Source organism: Poecilia reticulata, unplaced genomic scaffold, assembly GCF_000633615.1.
Source record: "Poecilia reticulata strain Guanapo unplaced genomic scaffold, Guppy_female_1.0+MT scaffold_159, whole genome shotgun sequence".
Taxonomy (NCBI): domain Eukaryota; kingdom Metazoa; phylum Chordata; class Actinopteri; order Cyprinodontiformes; family Poeciliidae; genus Poecilia; species Poecilia reticulata.
Genome location: NW_007615017.1, coordinates 804,681 through 823,715, shown reverse-complemented (window position 1 = coordinate 823,715; position 19,035 = coordinate 804,681). Strand labels below are relative to the sequence as shown.

Here is a 19,035-nt window from a genome sequence, read left to right as displayed (position 1 = left end):
TTTCAGGTGGCTTCTGTCCGGTGCTTTACTCACATTTTAATGTTTCTGATCATCAAATATTAAAATCAGAGAAAATATCCTGAATAAACACAGAAGAAGCCTGTGAGGAAGCTGCAGCCGCTGCGCAGGGGGCAAAGCTGACAGACAGACAGACAGACAGACAGACAGACGCAGGAAGCAGACCCAGCAAACCCAGCAGACCCAGTAGACCCAGCAGAACACGCCGTCGCCCCCCAGTTCTCCCAGTTCTCGCCGTCGCCCCTCCTGCAGGCTGAAGGGCAGCCGCCTGATGAAGCTGCAGCTTCCTCCTTGTGTCCTAAAATATAATTTCCTTTGAAACATTTGCATAAATTCAGTGACTTCCTCAACGCTGCATGTTGCACAACAGCCTGGTGTTTAAAGGATCCGCTCACTGCAGTTCACACATCGTCTGACTTGGTTTCTATTTTCATATTTGGGTTCTAGTTGGATTTAAACCGAACCCAGAGTGACACGTTTTGTTCCGCCTCATGTTTTAAACACGAATTCAGCTGAAAAACTTGTGATCTCCTCGTTCACTCTTCCTCCCACATCCTCGGTTTGGTTGGCTGGTTTCTGCCCTGTAGGTGTGAGCGTGTGAACATGTTTGCATGAATTCCTGGCTGCAGCAGTGAGGTGGGCATGCAGTGTTTGCCACAGCGATGTGGTTTGTAGAGTCATCCGTGGAGAGAAGGCGTGAGGATGACCAGAGGATGCAACGTCACACAGGAACAGAGGAAGTTTATCTCCAGCGCGGCTCGTCGTCCCTCATATGACTCGGCGCACAAGGAGGAGCTCAGACTGCAGGATCGAGGAACATCTGGATGGACGGCTGCCGCACAGCTGGCTCTGCTGGAGGTGAGAAAACACAGCATGCAGGACGTCAGCTGGAGACTCACACCACACATCTGACACTTTAACGCCTCGCTGCGTTTCCACTGGTGATCCCAACGTCCCAGATGGATGAAAAACGGATCCAGCAGAGATCAGATCGAATCTGCTGTTAATGAGGATTCAGTCAGAGCAGGTTGGGATATTTCATCAGACTGAATGTGATCTGCTAGAAAAGTCCAGGAGTTTCTGCGTTTCTCTGATTCATCTGCTTCTGGAAACTGATAACGCTTCTTATCGCATTTCATAACTTCATGTTTGGTCGTCAGGCTGATTCTGGCTCCGGTTTTTATTTTTCTCTTAAATGTGACCAGATTAAATGAAGTAAAACTAAAAAAGGTCAGTTTGTGACAAATTATGAATCAAATCAGGAGCCAAAGGTTGAAAAGAATCTAAATCAAAGTTTAATGTGGAGTTATTAATAACATGCATGATTTATTTAAACTCTAATAAGTTTCATGAATAATGAAAACAAAGTAATGAAAGCCTCCTCTGCATCCTGGTCGGTTTGTTTTCCACACCATGAGAACGTTGAGCTGCTTTATGGTCACGATGCAAAGCTGAGGTTTGAGTTGTTCATAAGTCAGAGCTAAAATTACATGGTTTAGTTTTCCTTCCTGCCTCCAGGAAACCTGATCAGCTTCGACAGGCCAACCGCTGATCACTTCTCCTTTTCTGGACTTTTAAACTCAGCGACGCTTTTCGAGTCGCCGCTTTCCAGAGCCGGGCCTCATTCAGGTGTAGTTAGCCCCACACGTCCACCAGGGGGCAGCAGAGAGGGGGCAGGAGCTGCCCGGCAGTTACCTGAGCGCCTGACAGCAGATGAAGAGCATCTGATGAAGGCTGCTGAGGATGACTCTGGTTTGCATGAAGCTCATGAGGGCAGATGAACCAGAGGTCTGATGACCAAACCACAGGAAATCACACATGCTGCCTTCCCACAATGCACTGCAAAACAGGAAACTCCAGAAGGCATGACCTGGCCACACTTTTCAGAAACACAAACACAGTGCAGCACAGCTGGAGCAGGAAGAATGAAATATAGTAACACCTTGAAGACTTTACGCTGCGGAGTGTTTTGCTATTTTCATAAAGATGTGAAAGTTTTCCGTCTTTTTCCGTTCAGTCTGAGAATTTTCCAACCGGAAGCAGCAAAGTAACTGGGAATGTTTTTCCAATCAACCGGTGGAGGGAACGACTAGCGCGCTAACAGCAGAGCTAACGGTTAGCCGAAGGTTTCAACGTTTTTGCTAGCACGTCTTCACCAACATGCTAAAGGTTAAAGTTCATGACAGCAAGGCAAGAAAAAAAAAACTAAAATAATAATAAGAAAAAAACTAGAATACAATGACATAAAATAAGTAAATAATAACAACAATAAGTCAATTAATTAATTAAAAACCTGAAATATAAAATAATTAAAAGATTATTTAAATAAATAAAATAGATGAATAAAAAAAAAGAATAAAACCAACAATAGAAATTAGATTTATAATAAAATAATTCAAAATGATTGCAGCCGAACTTCTGGAATCTCCTCTGGACAGATGGAGGCCAAATTTCATCTGCATTTCTTCTCCGTATTTGGAAAAGAGAAACGTCAGATCAGCACTTCCTGCCTGACATCAGGCTCGGTGGTGGAGGGATTATGCTCTGGGCTTGTTTGGCAGCAGCGGAGGAGGCTTTGGACCTGAACTCCACACTCTGAGGTCTTGACGTTTTTCCATGTGAGGTTATCTCCACCTGGCAGAGGAATCATGCAAATATTCAGGCGGCGCTCCGTTTCACTGGAACTGCAGTCATTCTGCTTTCTGGGTTGATGTATAATAATAATCTGAGTGGTTGGTGGAACCAGTGTCTCTGTGCCGAGATGAATCAGAACCACAGGAACCACAGAGACAGTGAAGCTCATCGCTGAGCGAAGCTCTGAGGGAAAAACAAGCTTTAGATCAGCTCAGGTTCCACTTCCAGCTTTAGGTCCATTCATTTCCCAACGCTGGTTCTGGTTCTGGTTCTGCTGTAAATCTGTCCATAATCACATGAGATCATCATGAGACGTTCAGGTTGCTGAGGATCAAAGTTCATCCGATGTTCAAATATGACTCATAAACCAGGAAACAAACTGACGACTCATTTCTAAAAGGCTAGTTTTATTATTAGTTTTCTTTTTTATGTTTGTTATTTTTCATTAGTTACATCTTATTTTTAATTATTTAAAAATCTGAAATGGATTTAAAAACCTTTTGTCTTGTATTTATTTAAAACAAGAATCTGAAGCTTAGCGTCACCAAGAAACAGCCCAGATCATCACTCTGCCACCACCGTGCCCGACTCTTCGTTCACAAACCGATTCGTTGCTTTTAGCTGGCAGACGGTGCCGTTTACAGGTCTGACTGCAGCCTGAGAGATTTAACCAGAAATGTTTTACTCTCAGTTAATTCATGATGTAGAAAAGGCTGAGATTACTTTTTCATCTAAATAATGAAATCCTGGTTAAAAATCTGCGTTTTGCATTAATTCGGCTGATGTTTGTAAATCTGGTGGACAGGATTCTTCTGAACGTCTCAGAGTCTAGAAACCTGAACGTTGCACCAGGTAACGACTGTGAAGCCCTGAGGAGGTTTGCATGAACGAACTCAGCCGAGTTCCAGGGAAACGACATTAAAAGGATTCAGCAGCCAGCCTGTCGCACCAACACCTGTCAGATTTCTGCTGTGTTTGTGTTGATGAAGCTGCAGTTAAACATCCACAATCCGTCTAAGGAATTCAGTTTCTGGCCTCATTTTTAGTCTCAGCTTTGTTTACAGGAGAAACTGAGAGAAATTATAAACATAGACATTAATTATGACTTCAGTCCTGCTGCAAAGTTTTTATTTTCACTGAAAGGAGGAACTTGGATCTTCAACTGGTGTTTATAGCCTTTACCAGAATGAGAGAGAGCATGATGCATGCTCATATATGAGCATCACATTTATTTTTATGCTTCTTATCTTTGTTGCTCGGTTTCTGCTAATCTGATCGGTTGTGAAACTCTGAGCTGCAGGAAGGAGGAGAGGCTCTGAGATGCAGCTACACTCTTAGAAATGTCTGTAAATTTACGGCTGAATTCCAGCAGCAACATACTGTTATTCCAAAATACGGTAGGATATTGTCAATTTGATGTCTTCTTCTCTTGTCACAATCAAGACTGACGACTGGCAGTAAACTACCGCAAAATAATTGTACAATACAGTTTTTTTTCCTAGGCAAGACATTTTACTTGTATTTGCATCTTAGAGAAGCAAAATTTAGAGACAATATTAAACTGGAAGAAAAAAATACTTTCCATAATAAATCTTTTAGGGAATGAATCAAAATCTACAGAGCATAATCAAAAATGTTACCATTGTTGGTGTTGTATGATAAAAATACAATGTTAATTAAACACTTGTTGAGTGAAATTCAAAGATCGGTTTGTCAGTTTCCCTAAAGAGATCATGTTTGATAAAGAGTTGCTCCCACAATCGCAACGTATCTGTGACGTCACGTGTTGCCCTGGAGACAGCAGTATGGCGTCTTGTCTGGATCTTATCATAACAAGGTAAGTTCCCCGAATCTATTAAAACATGCTCTTTTTGTTCTCTCTTTAATGTATTTATGTAATGTAATGGTGATGTATTGTCTCAATGTTTGTAACTCCCTGGCGGACATTATACCACAATGTATGCTGCGTTTATACTGTTATGTATTCTATATCTCAATAAAGATCTATTTAAAAAAGGTACGTTTCATGTTAACATCGTCATGTTTTTGATTTTGATTATTTTTTATGAAATCATTAACTTTCTGTTTGCGCAAAAGTATCAACTTATGCTTAACGTAAGTTGATTTGTTTGGATATCGGTTCGACTGTTCAGTACAGAGATGCTCCAGTCCAGACCCTGAGAGCTGCTATCCTGAAACATTCAGATGCTTCCCTGCTCCAATTATCACACCTGAATCAAATGAATGGCTGGTTAACAGGTCTGTTCAGAGCTGATCCTGGTCTGTAGGAGTAAAGATACATAGAAAAGTTTCAGGACGGTAGCTCTCGAGGACTGGACGTGAGCACCCTTGGTTTATTATTTTTGTTAGCAGCTAAAGCTAGMCAAGCAGGTGTAGCACGGGGTGTCGGTGGTTAAACGAACATTAAAACTGTCAGAAAGGCCGTTTGAGTTAACATTATTTAGCTGCGGAGTCGTTTTCTTGAAGTTTTTGGCTATAGATGGCATAATGGGGAGAGTGGCTGTGCTGGACCGGTGGTTTGATCTATGCGAGCAAAGCCAAGCCAAAATGTTTTTGTCTCTATAAATAATAATGATAATAAATAATGACATATTGGCTGCCTCTTGTTTTCTTCATTAGTATGTCATGTTGGTGACTGAAGCCTGTTATGATGACTTCAGCACATTTCTTCTGACAGGTTGGCAGAAGAAATGCTGTCCAGAATGTTTCTATAAGCTGACTAATTTCTATAATGCCTAATGTCTGAGTTGTGTTCATGGTAATTATTTCTGACATTTTTATGCTTTATGTTGTAGGTGGTGAAAATTCTCTCCAGGGTAAACCGGGTGGACAAAGTATTTTGGTGGGTCTGGTTAGTTTTGCTAACTTCTCTTTAAAATGTTTATTTATTATCCTAATCTTTCTGCTATTTATCCTGCTGTTCCTCCAGGCTGGGAAAACCAGGCATTCTTCTGTGGGTTCATGTGCTTCGTCCTACATCCAAAGGCCACAAGAAGAATCCAGAACAGCTCATGTCAAACTGTGGACCATGTTTTCAGATATGTATGTGGTTATTCTAATGATCCTACTTCTTTGTAGAAGCACTTTCTCATTGGCTTTGTTTGCTATCTGAATGTAGCTGTGCTGCTAAATATATTTAATAATTTTTATTATTCGTCTTATTATGTCAAAGATGGAAGCCAGTGTTGAAGCCTTCCTCATTGTCGTGCAACCAGGACAGCCCTTCCTCCTGCATGTTGGTGAAAACAAGAGCAGCACCAAAGACACTTCACCATCAGTGATCAAAAGATCATCCAAGGTAGCTTTTGATGAACTTTGAAAGCACACTTCACCTTCAGTGCAAAGTACCATGAATTCCTCTACAACTTCTGTATATTAATCCAGCCTACAGTTTTCAACATTGATGTGACTTGCATGACAATTGAGGAGTTTAAGATCCTTGCTTTTACTTTACCTGGCAGATGGACACTCTTTATTATGATGATCATTTAAATACATACTTAATACAATGTATCAATGAGAGGATTTGTTTTATGTTCTTCCAACTAAGCACTTGGTTTATTACAGTCCCTGTGGCAAGCAGTCTTCTGCATGGTCAGCGTTGAAGGCCATATTGTCTTTGAGAGGGTCCAGCCAACATTCCAGACAGGACAGCGTTGTCCATCTTCCACATCTTCTACCTTCTAACATTTGACGAAGGTGGTGATGTTTTCTCTTTACATAATTAAAAACAGCTTTATTTATATATTGTACCAGCTKTATTCAGAATGCCACACTATTTATATTCTCAGGAATTTTCCCATTTTGATTTTGTTTTTTAGTTGCTTCATTGGGATTAACCCAGAAAGGGGCACAAAAGTCAGTCATGGGAAGATGGTATCCAAAAAAACAGGAAAGACCATTCAAAAGAAAAAGTGACAGTCAATGTTCAGGTTTCCACCCTCATCAAAAACCTAATAGACTTTGAGTGGCATCTCATTCAGGTTAGTTGTCCTTTTCTTTTCTTTGAAATATTTCTATTTCCATATTATTTATAAATTGTATTGTCTTCTTTTTCCATGTTGGACGGTGCCTTCATCTGCATCTAACAAAGTAAGTGCCACTTGGACTCTTGAAAACCATTAATAGTTCACATTTTAAAACCCTGTTAATACTAGAATTCCACATTATTTCAGCCATGTTGAATTTTAGATTTTGGAAGTCCTTTTTAATTGATTTGCTTAGTGATACCCAAAGTATGGATATTTCTTTAAGAACTGTGTTTTTATGTTCATAGGATTGTAGAAATTAATGAGTTAAACTCAGTTTATGTCGCTGTAAACTGAAAGTCTTCAATTTTTATTCCTGTGTTAGTGAAACTATACATTGACTTTGAAGGCTTTTTTACCAGTTCTCTGAGGAATGGTTGTTATTCGTTTTGAATGTTTGAATATACTGGAAATATATGTGGCTTGAGGCATAGTGGTGCCTTTAAATAAAAATTCTGTTCTGACGGTTACTTATCGCTTCCTCTTTTGTGTTATGTGAAGTTCTGGTTAATGCAGATTATGCATTTCAGAACCACACCAATTATAGCACTTCTAAGAAGTTTACACTGAGTTAGGTATTAATGTTCTATCGCAAAACTACGACTGTACTTTAAAAAGTAGCATTACAGTGTTCTTGGCAGTAGCTTACTCATAAAGTGAATGCAGTAGTAAAACTAAATTCACAGTAAAAATACTGGAACCCCAGTATTTGAAGGTATATTTACTTCCACCACTGTATTTTACGGTGACCAACAGGTACAAACACCCAGTAAAGACGAGAAAAACACATGCAACAAAAAAGAGATGCAAACAAAAAATTCTGAAAACAGAAGTGATGCAGACCACTAGGGGGAGTCGAACAAAGAACAGCTGTGTCCAAAGTCAGGTTTTGCATCTTTGGGTCCTCGACGACCGGAAGAGAAGCTGTAGCTTTCAGCTAGCTGCTTAGCCTCTACCGTGGCGTTATGTTGCTTAGTAACCGTGGCAACGTGTATCACGCAGCGGCGAAGGAAAAAAAAAAAAAGGGCTGGGAGTATGTTTTTTTTTTCTCTCTCCTGATTTCTCTATTACTCTTCACCTTTTGTAATATTTAAAATAGTTTGATTCTAAAATGTTCAAACACATATAGCACATTTACACAAGGAATGTAAGCAAAGAATCCCTTTTCAAATACTCTCTAAATCTCAGGTAAGACAATACAATTTAATAAAACTATTATGTTTTTAGGCTTAACTTTAATCAGTCAAACCGATTTGCTCAGGAATAAATGAAATATTTTAGTGAACCAAAATATTCCAACTAGATGTTACCTGACTTAATATCTGTGTTTAACTAACTGTCATTTGGGAAAGCCTAAATGAGTCAGGTGTTCTCCCGCGGTATACTAAACCTGGACCAGCTGGCAGCAGGTGAGGGGAGCTGGGTGTTAATACAGCGGGAGCAGACATCACCGAAAACGTCGGACAGATGTTGCAATTAGGTGATGCACTGATGAACCGAGCAGAAATGTGAGATTTATACATCTACATTCTCGCCTACAAACATTGTTTAAATCATGTTGTGTCACAGCTGCTAAGCAACACAACTCCGAGGTGGAGGCTAGGCAGCTAGCTGAAGGCTACAGCTTCTCTGCAATGCTCTGTGCTTTCGCAGGACCTCTCTTCCGTTGACCGGGTCGTTTCTCAAGCCCATGAAAGAATGAGCTTGAAAGGATGCAGACCCTGAATTCGGACACAAAGCTCTAGTGGTCTGGAACACTTTATTTTGTGTTGGCGTCATTACAGTATTTAACACTTTAAAAGATAATTACAGGATTGAAAAGGTACATGTCCAGTAAAATACCGGTATCTACAGACGTCAGCTTTTTTTTTTTCTTACCGTTTTTCTGAACAGTGAAAAAAAAAAACTGGCGTCTGTAGGTACCAACATTTTTTATCGTTCTTTCAGAAAAACGGGATTTTACCGTTCTTTCGAAAAAACGGTAAACTACTGGCAGCTATAGACGCCAGAAGTTTACCGTTCTTTCACAGTATCTATACCGTACTTGCATCGACGGTAATCTGCTGTCAGGATTAATTACGGTACAGCTACTGTGCATTTACAGTAAACTTCTGCCGTCTATAGCTGCCAGTATGTTACTGTAAATTTACAAGATTATTTCTTAGAGTGTACTTTATTCTAAAGGAAAATACCGAGAAACGTTGCTGCATGTTTTAGTGTTATTATTGATGTGAAGGAGTTTATGCTGTCATGTTGTTTCAAACAGCAGAAAAATAATCTTTAGACAAACAGAAGTCAGGATTTACCCTAAAATAACCGAGGAGGACAGGAAGGCAGCCGGGTGTCGTCCTCCGTCCTGTTTTCACAGGAGTGGATGAAGGAGCGCCGCTGGATTGGGATCAATCGGAGCAGGAAGTAGCAACCAGGAGTCAAAGATGCTCGTTATTTTCACACGTGGTGCAGAGCAAACAGAGCTGGAGGCCACTGGACTTAAAAGGAGATCAGCAGGAAGCCGCTGCACAGATTTAGTTGTTTACATGCGCAGAACATCTGGAGGGTGATCTGCAAACCGTGTCACAGTGCGACTGAGTCAACCTGCCGATTGGAGGCTTTTATTGGCTGGATTCTGGTGCCGGCCCAGACGGAGATCCACTCCAGGATCCAGAACCACTGAGATGATTTAACCGGCCATTTCTCCTGTTGGAGCTGACAGCCTTCAGGGGGCGACAGACGTTTTCCTAAAGCCAAACTACGGTCTGGCTTTAGGAAAACAAAACTAGGAAAACGAATTTTCTGCAAAAATGCTGTAAGTTGAGTCTGTTTGCTGAAAACTGATGAAATATTTGAAGTCAACTGCTGATAACTTTCTGAAATGTAACTAAAATGTTTTCTACATAGCAAAACTTTCAGTAAAGTTTAAGTCGGTGTCAACTCAAGTTCAAAAGCATAAAATGTTGTGCAGAACAGTGATTACAACGCTGAACTGTAAGCTTTGACTGATCTTACCAATATGGAGTCTTACTGTTGATCTGCACACCGTTACAGATTAATGTTAATGCAGAAAAAACTGGTGAAGATTTTTAACTCAACAGAGAAAAACTGCCTAAAGTGGCAGAAACATTAGAACAGAAAGACTTTAAGCTGATGTGCATAAACAGCAAAACAACCAACTGAAAAAAGAGGAACAAGACGAGATGTTACTACAGATCCTGTTTCTCCAAACAGTTGAAGCAAAAGTTCAAACAGCTGTTCAAATTAGAAGAAACCTTCCTGCATTGAGGATGGAAAACACAGAAGATTAATCTTAGACCTGCATCACAAGCTGAGGGCAGGAATAAAACATTTGGTAAAATCTGTTGACTTAAAGACCAGCTGAGGTTGGACTGGATGAAAACTGTGGAAATGTCTTAACTTGGTGTCCAACTTAGTGACATGTGGCACAAGTGAAACTCTGCTGTATTTATCACTGGGGACCAAAGAAATGAGATGGTGAAATTCGCCTTCACTTTGATGAGCAGCTCTTGATTTTACATGGATATGTGGAATTACTGTGGATATAAATGTCAACTAGCATAAACAGGAAATACAGTATTTCATAAAACATGAAAATTCTAGTTTTGATGTTTTATTTTTACCAGGGCAGCTGTGGCTACAGTCCAGTAGCTTGTCATCATCAGCGTGTGAATGGGTGAATGAATGTAGTGTGAAGCACTTTGTGGTCCTCTGGACTTGATAACTCCATAAAAGTATCATTAACCAGTTACTATTTATTAAAACCATCTTGTCTGTTTTGTTGCCAGGAATGGAAATCCTCAATTCGTCCAACACCACCAACCAGTCCGACTTTCACAGCATCTTCACCAAGCAGGTCCTTCCCCCCTTCTACATCGCCATCTTCGTTCTGGGCCTGTGTCTAAATGTCGTGGCCGCCTGGATCTTCTTCAGAGTCCCAGCAGACTCTGGGCTGGTGGTCTACCTGAAGAACATGGTGGTGGCTGACCTGCTCATGCTGCTCTCCTTCCCCTTCAGGGTGGTTGATTACTTTGGTTATGAGAGTTTGGACCTCGATGTGATCAAGTGTCGCTACACAGCCGTACTCTTCTACTTCTCCATGTATGTTGGAATCCTCTTCATCGGCTTCATCAGCCTTGAGCGCTACGTCAAGGTTGTTTGCCTCTCCCCTTCCTCCTCCACCATCCCTTCCTCCAGGTCCAGATTCAGTGTCGTATCTGTGCTACAGCATATACAGAGGCCCACCTCTGCCTGGGTTCTGGCGGTCCTCACATGGAGCCTCCTTTTCCTGTGCTGTGCCCCCAACACAATACTGACGAGCAAATTTGAAGAAAAACAGCCTGGAAAATGTATGGATTGGAAGACACCGCTGGGCAAGCAGTGGCACAAAGTCTCAAGCCATATCAGCGTGTCCTTGTTCTGGGTGACACTCGTTATCGTGACTTTCTGCTACACATCAATCGCTCGCCAGGTGTGCAAGACGTACCGCCGCATGCGCCGTGATACCACCGACATCTGCCGCAAGTCCAACCGCAGCATCTTCAGCATCCTGGTGGTGTTCTTCATCTGCTTTGTGCCATACCACGTCTGCCGCGTGCCATTCACTCTGAGTCAGTTCAGCCAATCAGGCTTCAGCCCAGAAGTCAGTTTTTGGCTTTTCCAGATTAAGGAGGGAGCGCTCTTCTTGTCAGCGATGAATGTCTGTCTCGACCCTGTGATCTACTTCCTGATGTGTGGGACTTTCAGAAAGTCCCTGCTAAGGAAACTGTCAGTGAAAGCAAGGAGGAAGTCGCTTAGCACCGCTCAGAGTCTTACCAACATCTAGGAGAAGAGGACAAAGAAATGTGTAGCAAAGAGAGAAAAGGTGGGAGCAAAAGAAAGAAGGTGCTGAGCCGTGAGGAGATCCTTGATGACTACCCAAACTGGACTACATGGAGAAAACAAGCAGTCCTTATAGGCTGGTATTTTTTTAGATCTTTCACACCTGAATCAACTGTGATGTTTTTGTATTTATATACAAGAGAAACAGAATATATGCTGATAATCACTCACTGACCACATCATTAGAAACATCTTGCTGTTTCTGCTTTGGAAACCCTTGTGCCTTCAGAACTGCCTTGAATTTTCACATCAACGTTTCAAAAAGTTGTCAGAACCATTCCTCAGAGGCTCTGGTCCATATTGATGAGAGATAATCAAACAGTTGCTGCACATGTTGAGATCAATGATGAGGATCTCTGTTTCACCACAGGCCAAAATGTTCTGCTGGATGGAGTTCTGACGATCTTGCAGATATTAGGGTCCATTAAACGTGGTTTATGCTTGATGAATGTACATTCAACACAGAAAATGGACATGAAGAGTGTGGCTGACACACTTTTTCCAGCATTTATAGCCTGTGCAGCTCGACCCAACCAACCTTGGGACCTTGCAAACATTCCCAATGTTAATCAGGCTTTAGGGTACACTTAGCTCATTGTCATGTTCAAGAAAACCTGAGATGATCTGAGCTTTGAAACAGGGTCCATTATGCTGCTGGAAAATCAGAAGATGGGTCCATTGTGGCCATTAAGTACTGATTATGGTCAACAGTGATACTCAGCTGGGCCTTCAGGTTTCAGTGATGCTCAGCTGGTTCCAAGAAAATATTCCTCCCTACCATTAGACCAGCACCAGCAGCATTGATCCAAAGCAGAACGGATCCACGTGTTCATGTTTACGCCAAATACTGACCCAACCAGCTTGAGACCAAAATCCCCCTTCTTCCTCATTCTGATCCTCAGCTGAACTTCAGCAGGTATTCAACAGGTCTAGATGCTGCAATGCATTCAGCTGCTCTCATGTGTTTGGCTAATATACAAGGACTGAACAGGTGTACCTAATAAAGTGGCCAGTGAGTGCAAGCGTTCTGTATATAAGAGTAGCACATATTTAGCTCTAGCTTCGTCTTTATTATTCATTGAAAAAGGAAGAGTGGAGGGTGTGGAGTGGAGTGTGATGGCAGGCATCGAACCTGTGGCGGCTGCAGCCTCATCATGTTGCTGTGAATTCCTCTGCACCTTCAGTTGGTCTGAGGCAGAAAGAGTCAGAAACTGGAGCTTAGCAAACAGCAAACATGCCTTTTATTTATCTGTGTCACTTTTATATTCAATAAAGCTTTAAGTTGTGTTGAACTGCTACATTTCATGGAGGAACCGCGACGTTTGTTTTAATCTCACTTTTTCTCTGCTGCCATCTGGTGGCCAAACTGTATAACAGCAGGATTTCTGCACAGGAGGCGGTGTGGAGGAATGTTTTGCTTTTATCCAGTTAGATTTGCTGATTAGCGGGTAGTTAGCACATGCAGGGTTCAAATCCTTGATATTTCTACACACAAACCTGCATGTTAGCAAAACAAATATTTTATAAAACCAAAATAGAGTTAAAAATCTGATTACTGGGAGCAAAACATTTAGGACTTACTTTGGGAACAAACTCATTTTAATCGTTTAGTTGAATTAAATTGACAACGTTAAGTTATGGTGCATGTTAATTTGAGGTTAAAGTTAAATAACTTGATAAGGATTTTTTGTTTTAAAATGTTACAAAACATTTGGCTGAAACCTTAATCCTGAAAACAAATGAGTAAATATGACTAAACCATAATGTTGAGTTAGTTTTTAAGAGTATAACTTCTAACTGTGCATCTTCATTTTATTGCAACAAACTGTTTTACAATAAATATATTACAATATTAAAGGAAATCCTAAAAAAAGATTTTAGTTTTTTACAGACTGAAGGAAACTGGAGAACAAGAAGCTCTTTGAGTAAAATGGACTTTTGGCATCAAAGTGTTTTGTTGATTTAAAATCCTCAGAAATAAATCTGGTACCAGAGTGAATGTTGTAAAACATGCTGGAGTTTAGAGAGTTTCACATTTTTAAAGGTGTCATCTTCTATAAGTTGTTTGTTTCCTGTTCCAAAGAGCTCGACTGCAGAGAAATTCAGGAAACATGCAGACTCCAATAAACAGAATCCTATGAAACAGTAAATGTGTTTGACTGGAACCGGTTTAATGTTTGAAGTACATATTTGGTAGCAAGCTAAATATTTTGTTTGAGGTTAAATATATAGGTTGCTAATTAAAATCAGTTTAAAACTGTTTATATATGAATAAATGATGAAAATACGACTTTGAAAACTGAACCCTCAATGTATTTTCCTTTGTCGGCGTAAAGGTTCCCACATAGTTCGTGTGAAGTGCTGTAGACGCTCCACTTCCCCACAGCAGGCCCAGACTTCATCTGAGGTCTGTGCAAAGTGTTGCAGACCTCAGATGCTCAGAAGTGAATACTTTTCGTTTATCAGGCACGGTGAGGATTGATTTGTATCATTCATGTTAGCTGCTGTTTTATTCCTGATGGTTCCCTCCAGTCCGGTCCGGTTCTGTGGATAATCCGAGCCACACAGTGATGGATGAACAGGACAGACTGAGTAGAAGATGACGAGCCGCTCATAAGGAAGGTTGGACTTGTAGAGTTGCTGCAGTTAGTCGAGTCGGGCGGTTCCTAGGAACTGGAAGTGATCCACAGTAGACCCAGTGTTGTTGAGGAGCTCCAGGAGGTTCTGATCACACCAGTGGATGAGCTGATCCACATCCCGTCTGACTGCAGACTCGTCCCCATCCTGCATCAGAACAATAAATGATACATTTTGACAGTTTACTCTAGAAATCAGTCACCTTTCCAAACACTCGTGTATTTAAACACCAACTGCTTGGCAACTTGGGGTTCGGTGCCTTGCCCATTGCCCAGGAGGAATCAAACCTCCGACCTCCTTGATAGGTATTTTCTTAAACCTACATGAAAAAAGAGAACCGGTTTTGTGCTTCATGAAGATCCTAGTTCTAAAAAGATTAGAATTTTCTGACTATTTTTGATGGGTCAGGCTTTATAGAGTCAAAGAGATATCCTCATCCAGAGAGGGGCTCCAAAATACCTCTCCTTCCCTGGGACTCAAACCCGAATAGCGCTTTTCCACTCACGTTTCTGTTGGTTCATTTTGTCTGTTCGAATCTCGTCAATCCGTTGTTGGCAGACAAAGTCGGACCTAGGATGCTGGCCTGGCGAAGAATTCACTTCCCGGGACTTTGTTTCCAGGTCCTGGACTCTGGCCGGGCACGGTATTCAGCATCGTCGTTCTTCGTCTGTCAGCGAACGGGTATGTTGAGATCCGGGTCACGGCACCAACTGATAGGTATTTTCTTAAACCTACATGAAAAAAGAGAACCACAGACAACGTATTTGAGTTTTCAACCAAACTTGTGCAAAAGGATAAGACACCGTGAACTGCTCCTCCAAGCCGCTCACCATGTGTTCTGCAAACCTTCAGTTTGTTTGTCTCTTTTATTAGCAGGGGAGAGAAAAGTGTGAAAAGGAATGGAGGGGGTGAAACCCACATCCTATCTTCACAGGTAGGATGTGAATTCAGACAGACAGAGGGGAGACACAGAAACTAAATTAACACATAGAGAGGTTTTACAGCTCAGGACTATCCCAGGAAGATCTAAGTCACCATCTGTAAAAACATGCTTGATTAAGGAAGATTTAATTTAGTCTCCCCAGTTTCAACAAATTTGAACACTAAACCTCTAAATAAAAACTGGTAACATAAAATTACAAATGTAAGAATGATAACAAACATAATAATTATAACACTCCTGATTGCAGGACAACTCAACTCTACACTGAGCCACAGTCGCTGCTTGTATAAGTTGTTTGTTTCCTGTTCCAAAGAGCTCGACTGCAGAGAAATTCAGGAAACATGCAGACTCCATCTTCCTTCATGGTTCAAGAACATATTTTGACTCAGTTTCAATATTTGAGAATCAGTAGCATCAATATTTAACATGCTAACTTAACATTTAGCTTGTTAAATAAATATTTTGCCTTAAACTAAACATTTAGCAAGCTAATTATTTAGCATAACGTATTTATCTTGCTAACTAAACATTTAGTTTGCCAACAAGATATTTATCTACAATGTAAACATTTCCCATCTGTGTGATCAATGCATCTGATTATCAGCTTCTGATACTGATGCTTGACTTTCTGTACAATCACAACTTGAGGGCAATCATCGTCAACCCAAAGCAAACAGATGGAACAATCAAGAAACCACTTCCTGATGTTTTGGTTGCATCTTCTGTTATGAAGCCACAGACTCAACTGTCTCACTTTTCATCTGCAACACTTTGCACAGACCTCAGATGAAGTCTGGGTCTGCTGTGGGGAAGTGGGGTGTCTACAGCACTTCACACGGACTATGTGGGAACCTTTACGCCAACAAAAGAAAAATACATTGAGGGTTCAGTTTTCAAAGTCGTATTTTCATCATTTATTCATATATAAACAGTTTTAAACTGATTTTAATTAGCAACCTATATATTTAACCTCAAACAAAATATTTAGCTTGCTACCAAATATGTACTGTTACGGCTTTAGTGGGTCTCTGCCTTTTTTTTCTTGTAGGGTTCTGCAGAAAGGCTGTTGCCTTGCAGCAAGAAGGTTCTGAGTTCAATTCCCGGCCCCAGTCTTTCTGCATGGAGTCTCCATGTTCTCCCTGTGCATGGTGGGTTTTCTCCAGGTACTCCGGTTTTCTCCCACAGTCCAAAAACATGACTGTCAGGTTAATTGGCCTCTCCAAATTGCCCCTAGGTGTTAGTGTGTGTGTGCATGGTTGTGTCTCTTGTGTTGCCCTGCGACAGACTGGCAACATGTCCAGGGTGACCCCGCTTCTTGCCCGGTATGCTAGCTGGAGAGGAACCAGCAACCCTCCCATCTGTTTCTGTGTCAGACAAATGTGCTCAAGACTTTCCTGAGGCATTTCCAGCTTGTGCAGTAACTCGTGCTTTGGCTGATAAGGAGGTTGAATCTGGTAAGCCTGGTTCTGTTGAGAAGACGGCCTGTTTGGCGACTCTTCCTGTTCCTTTGTCACTCAGTGAGTTGATTGCTGCCCAGCAGGAGGACGCAACCTTAGCTGCTCTGTTTGACCAAGTCCACACAGCTGAACAGGACACAAAAGCATCATGTGGGTATTTTCTACAAGACGATCTGTTGGTACGTAAATGGTTACCCTACAGTGACAGGGATATTGTTGGTCCAATTTATCAAGTTGTTGTTCCAATCAAGTTCAGAAACCTTGTTTTGAAAACTGCTCATGGAGAATTGTCTGGCCATTTCGGAGTCAATAAAACTTATAACCGAGTTTTATGTCATTTTTATTGGCCACGTCTGAAAAAAGATGTTGCTTATTTTGTGAAAACCTGTCACACTGGTCAACTAACTGGGAAACCTAATCAGACGTTGAAACCAGCTCCACCTTTTCCAATACCTGCTGCTGATAAGCCTTTTGAACACTTGATCATTGACTGTGTTGGCCCACTGAGTCCTTCAAAGTCMGGATCAGTGTATTTACTGACRGTTATGTGTAAAAGCACTCGTTATCCTGCAGCATATGCTCTGAAAACCATTACAACAAAGTCGGTGGTCGAAGCTTTGTCTAACTTCATTTCAGTGTTTGGAATTCCAAAGACCATTCAGACTGACAGAGGTACCAATTTCACTTCACGCATGTTTGAGATTTTGAAACAACTTGGTGTAGTCCATCAACAAAGCAGTGCTTATCATGCTCAAAGCCAGGGGGCGCTAGAGCATTTTCACCAAACCCTGAAGGCWTTGTTGAGGGCATACTGCACAGAGAAGGTCTGCCTTGGCTACTTCTGGCAACTCGTGAAGTTGTACAAGAACACAGGGTTCAGTCCAAATGAACCAGTGTTTGGACATAATGTGCGTGGTCCTTTTGCTATCCTAAAAACTAACTTGGAGAGGTCTGAGCCACCATCAAACCTGTTTGACTATGTCAATGGTTTTTGTCGCAGACATTTCTTGGCTGGCAAACTAGCTTCTGAGAATCTGGAAAAGGCCCAGAAGAAAATGAAGCGGTGGTTTGACCAGAAGGCTGAAAATGGAGCGTTTCATCCAGGAGATGAGGTGCTTGCCTTACTTCCCATTCAGGGTTCACCTTTTCAAACAAAGTTTTATGGTCTGTGTTGAGACGGGTGTCAGCACAAGACTACATGGTTTCTACCCCAGACCGTAAATGTCAACTCGGCTTTGCCATGTAAACTTATTGAAGCCTTACTTTGGTTSTACTTTGGAAGAAAAAGATGTGAAGGCAGTTGCTGCTTCTGTGAAGGCAGACTTGAGCTGCACCACAGGCTTGGATGAGGATGTTCAGACTCCAGATGTTCCAGCCCAGACTTAAAAACTCTGAGATGTTGTCTAACTTACAGACATTATTGAGTCATTTGTCTGCAGAAAGAAGTGAGCAGTTGAAGCAGTCCATTTTGCCTTGTTCGGTGACATTCCAACATGTACCAATTTAATTGAGCATGATATAGATATGGGAGATGCGCAGCCCATCCGTCAACATTTTCATCATGTTCCTCCTGAGAAAAGTGAGTTTTTGGAGTCAGAAATTCAGTATTTGCTGGATAACGGCCCGGCTAAACCATGTTGTTCCAGCTGGGCTTCGCCATGTTTGCTGGTTAAAAAACCTGACGGTACTTATAGATTCTGTACTGATTATAGGAAACTGAACAGCATTACAAAGCCTGACTCCTACCCACTTCCTCGGATGGAAGATTGTGTTGATCGGGTTGGAACTGCAAGGTATGTGAGTAACTTTGATTTGCTCAACGGTTATTATCAAGTACCCTTGTCKGCTCGAGCCCAAGAGGTGTCTTCCTTTATTGTACCATCAGGATTATACTCTTACACTGTAATGAGTTTTGGCCTTAGGAATGCMCCTGCCACTTTCCARCGGYTGATGAATMAAGTAGTGGCTGGDTTGGAAGGTTGTGCTGTCTACTTGGATGATGTAGTGGTCTTCAGTGACACCTGGAATGAACACGTGCTACGTATCCAGAAGTTGTTTCAGTGTCTTCAGGATGCTCGCCTAACTGTGAACTTAGCTAAATGTGAGTTTGCAAGAGCTACAGTGACTTATTTGGGAAAAGTTGTTGGGCAGGCAAGGACAAGTGAAACCAGTAAGAGCTAAAGTCCAAGCCATTGATGGTTTCCCACCTCCTTCTTCAAAAAAGGAGTTGCGGTTTCTGGGGGTGGTGGGTTACTATAGAAACGTTTGTGAGAATTGTTCTACTGTAGTGGCTCCATTAACTGACCTATTAAAGGCTAAAGTCCAGTTTAGGTGGTCATCAGCTTGTCAGAAGGCATTTGAAAATGTCAAGTTCCTCTTGAGCACTGCTCCAGTTTTGTCTGCT

At 41.5% G+C, this 19,035-nt stretch overlaps 1 protein-coding gene and 1 long non-coding RNA gene across 3 annotated transcripts; both read left to right on the top strand.

The window, feature by feature from the left end:
• Nucleotides 1–308: 308 nt before the first annotated feature.
• LOC103460053 (P2Y purinoceptor 14-like) lies at nucleotides 309–12,886 on the top strand. Of its 2 annotated transcripts, none has more exons than XM_008402032.2 (2): nucleotides 309–876; nucleotides 10,502–12,886. In XM_008402032.2, exons 1-2 carry the CDS (start codon nucleotides 843–845, stop codon nucleotides 11,536–11,538), a joined length of 1,071 nt encoding a protein of 356 aa, XP_008400254.1. In that variant the 5' UTR covers nucleotides 309–842; the 3' UTR covers nucleotides 11,539–12,886. The 2 variants fall into 2 exon arrangements, with proteins under 2 accessions (XP_008400254.1, XP_008400255.1); XM_008402033.2 differs by lacking the exon at nucleotides 309–876 and adding an exon at nucleotides 9,187–9,507.
• LOC103460052 (uncharacterized) lies at nucleotides 5,850–7,171 on the top strand. Its single transcript, XR_532848.2, has 4 exons — nucleotides 5,850–5,971; nucleotides 6,241–6,372; nucleotides 6,495–6,656; nucleotides 6,767–7,171. It is a non-coding gene; the product is annotated as an uncharacterized LOC103460052 (long non-coding RNA).
• Nucleotides 12,887–19,035: the final 6,149 nt, after the last annotated feature.

What these genes read in the sequence shown, in the direction of transcription:
- LOC103460053 (XM_008402032.2), top strand. Translation starts at nt 843, where the DNA reads ATGGACGGCTGCCGCACAGCTGGCTCTGCTGGAG. An exon ending in CACAGCTGGCTCTGCTGGAG is followed by an intron (nt 877 to 10,501) that starts GTGAGAAAACAC and finishes TTTTGTTGCCAG; the next exon opens with GAATGGAAATCCTCAATTCG.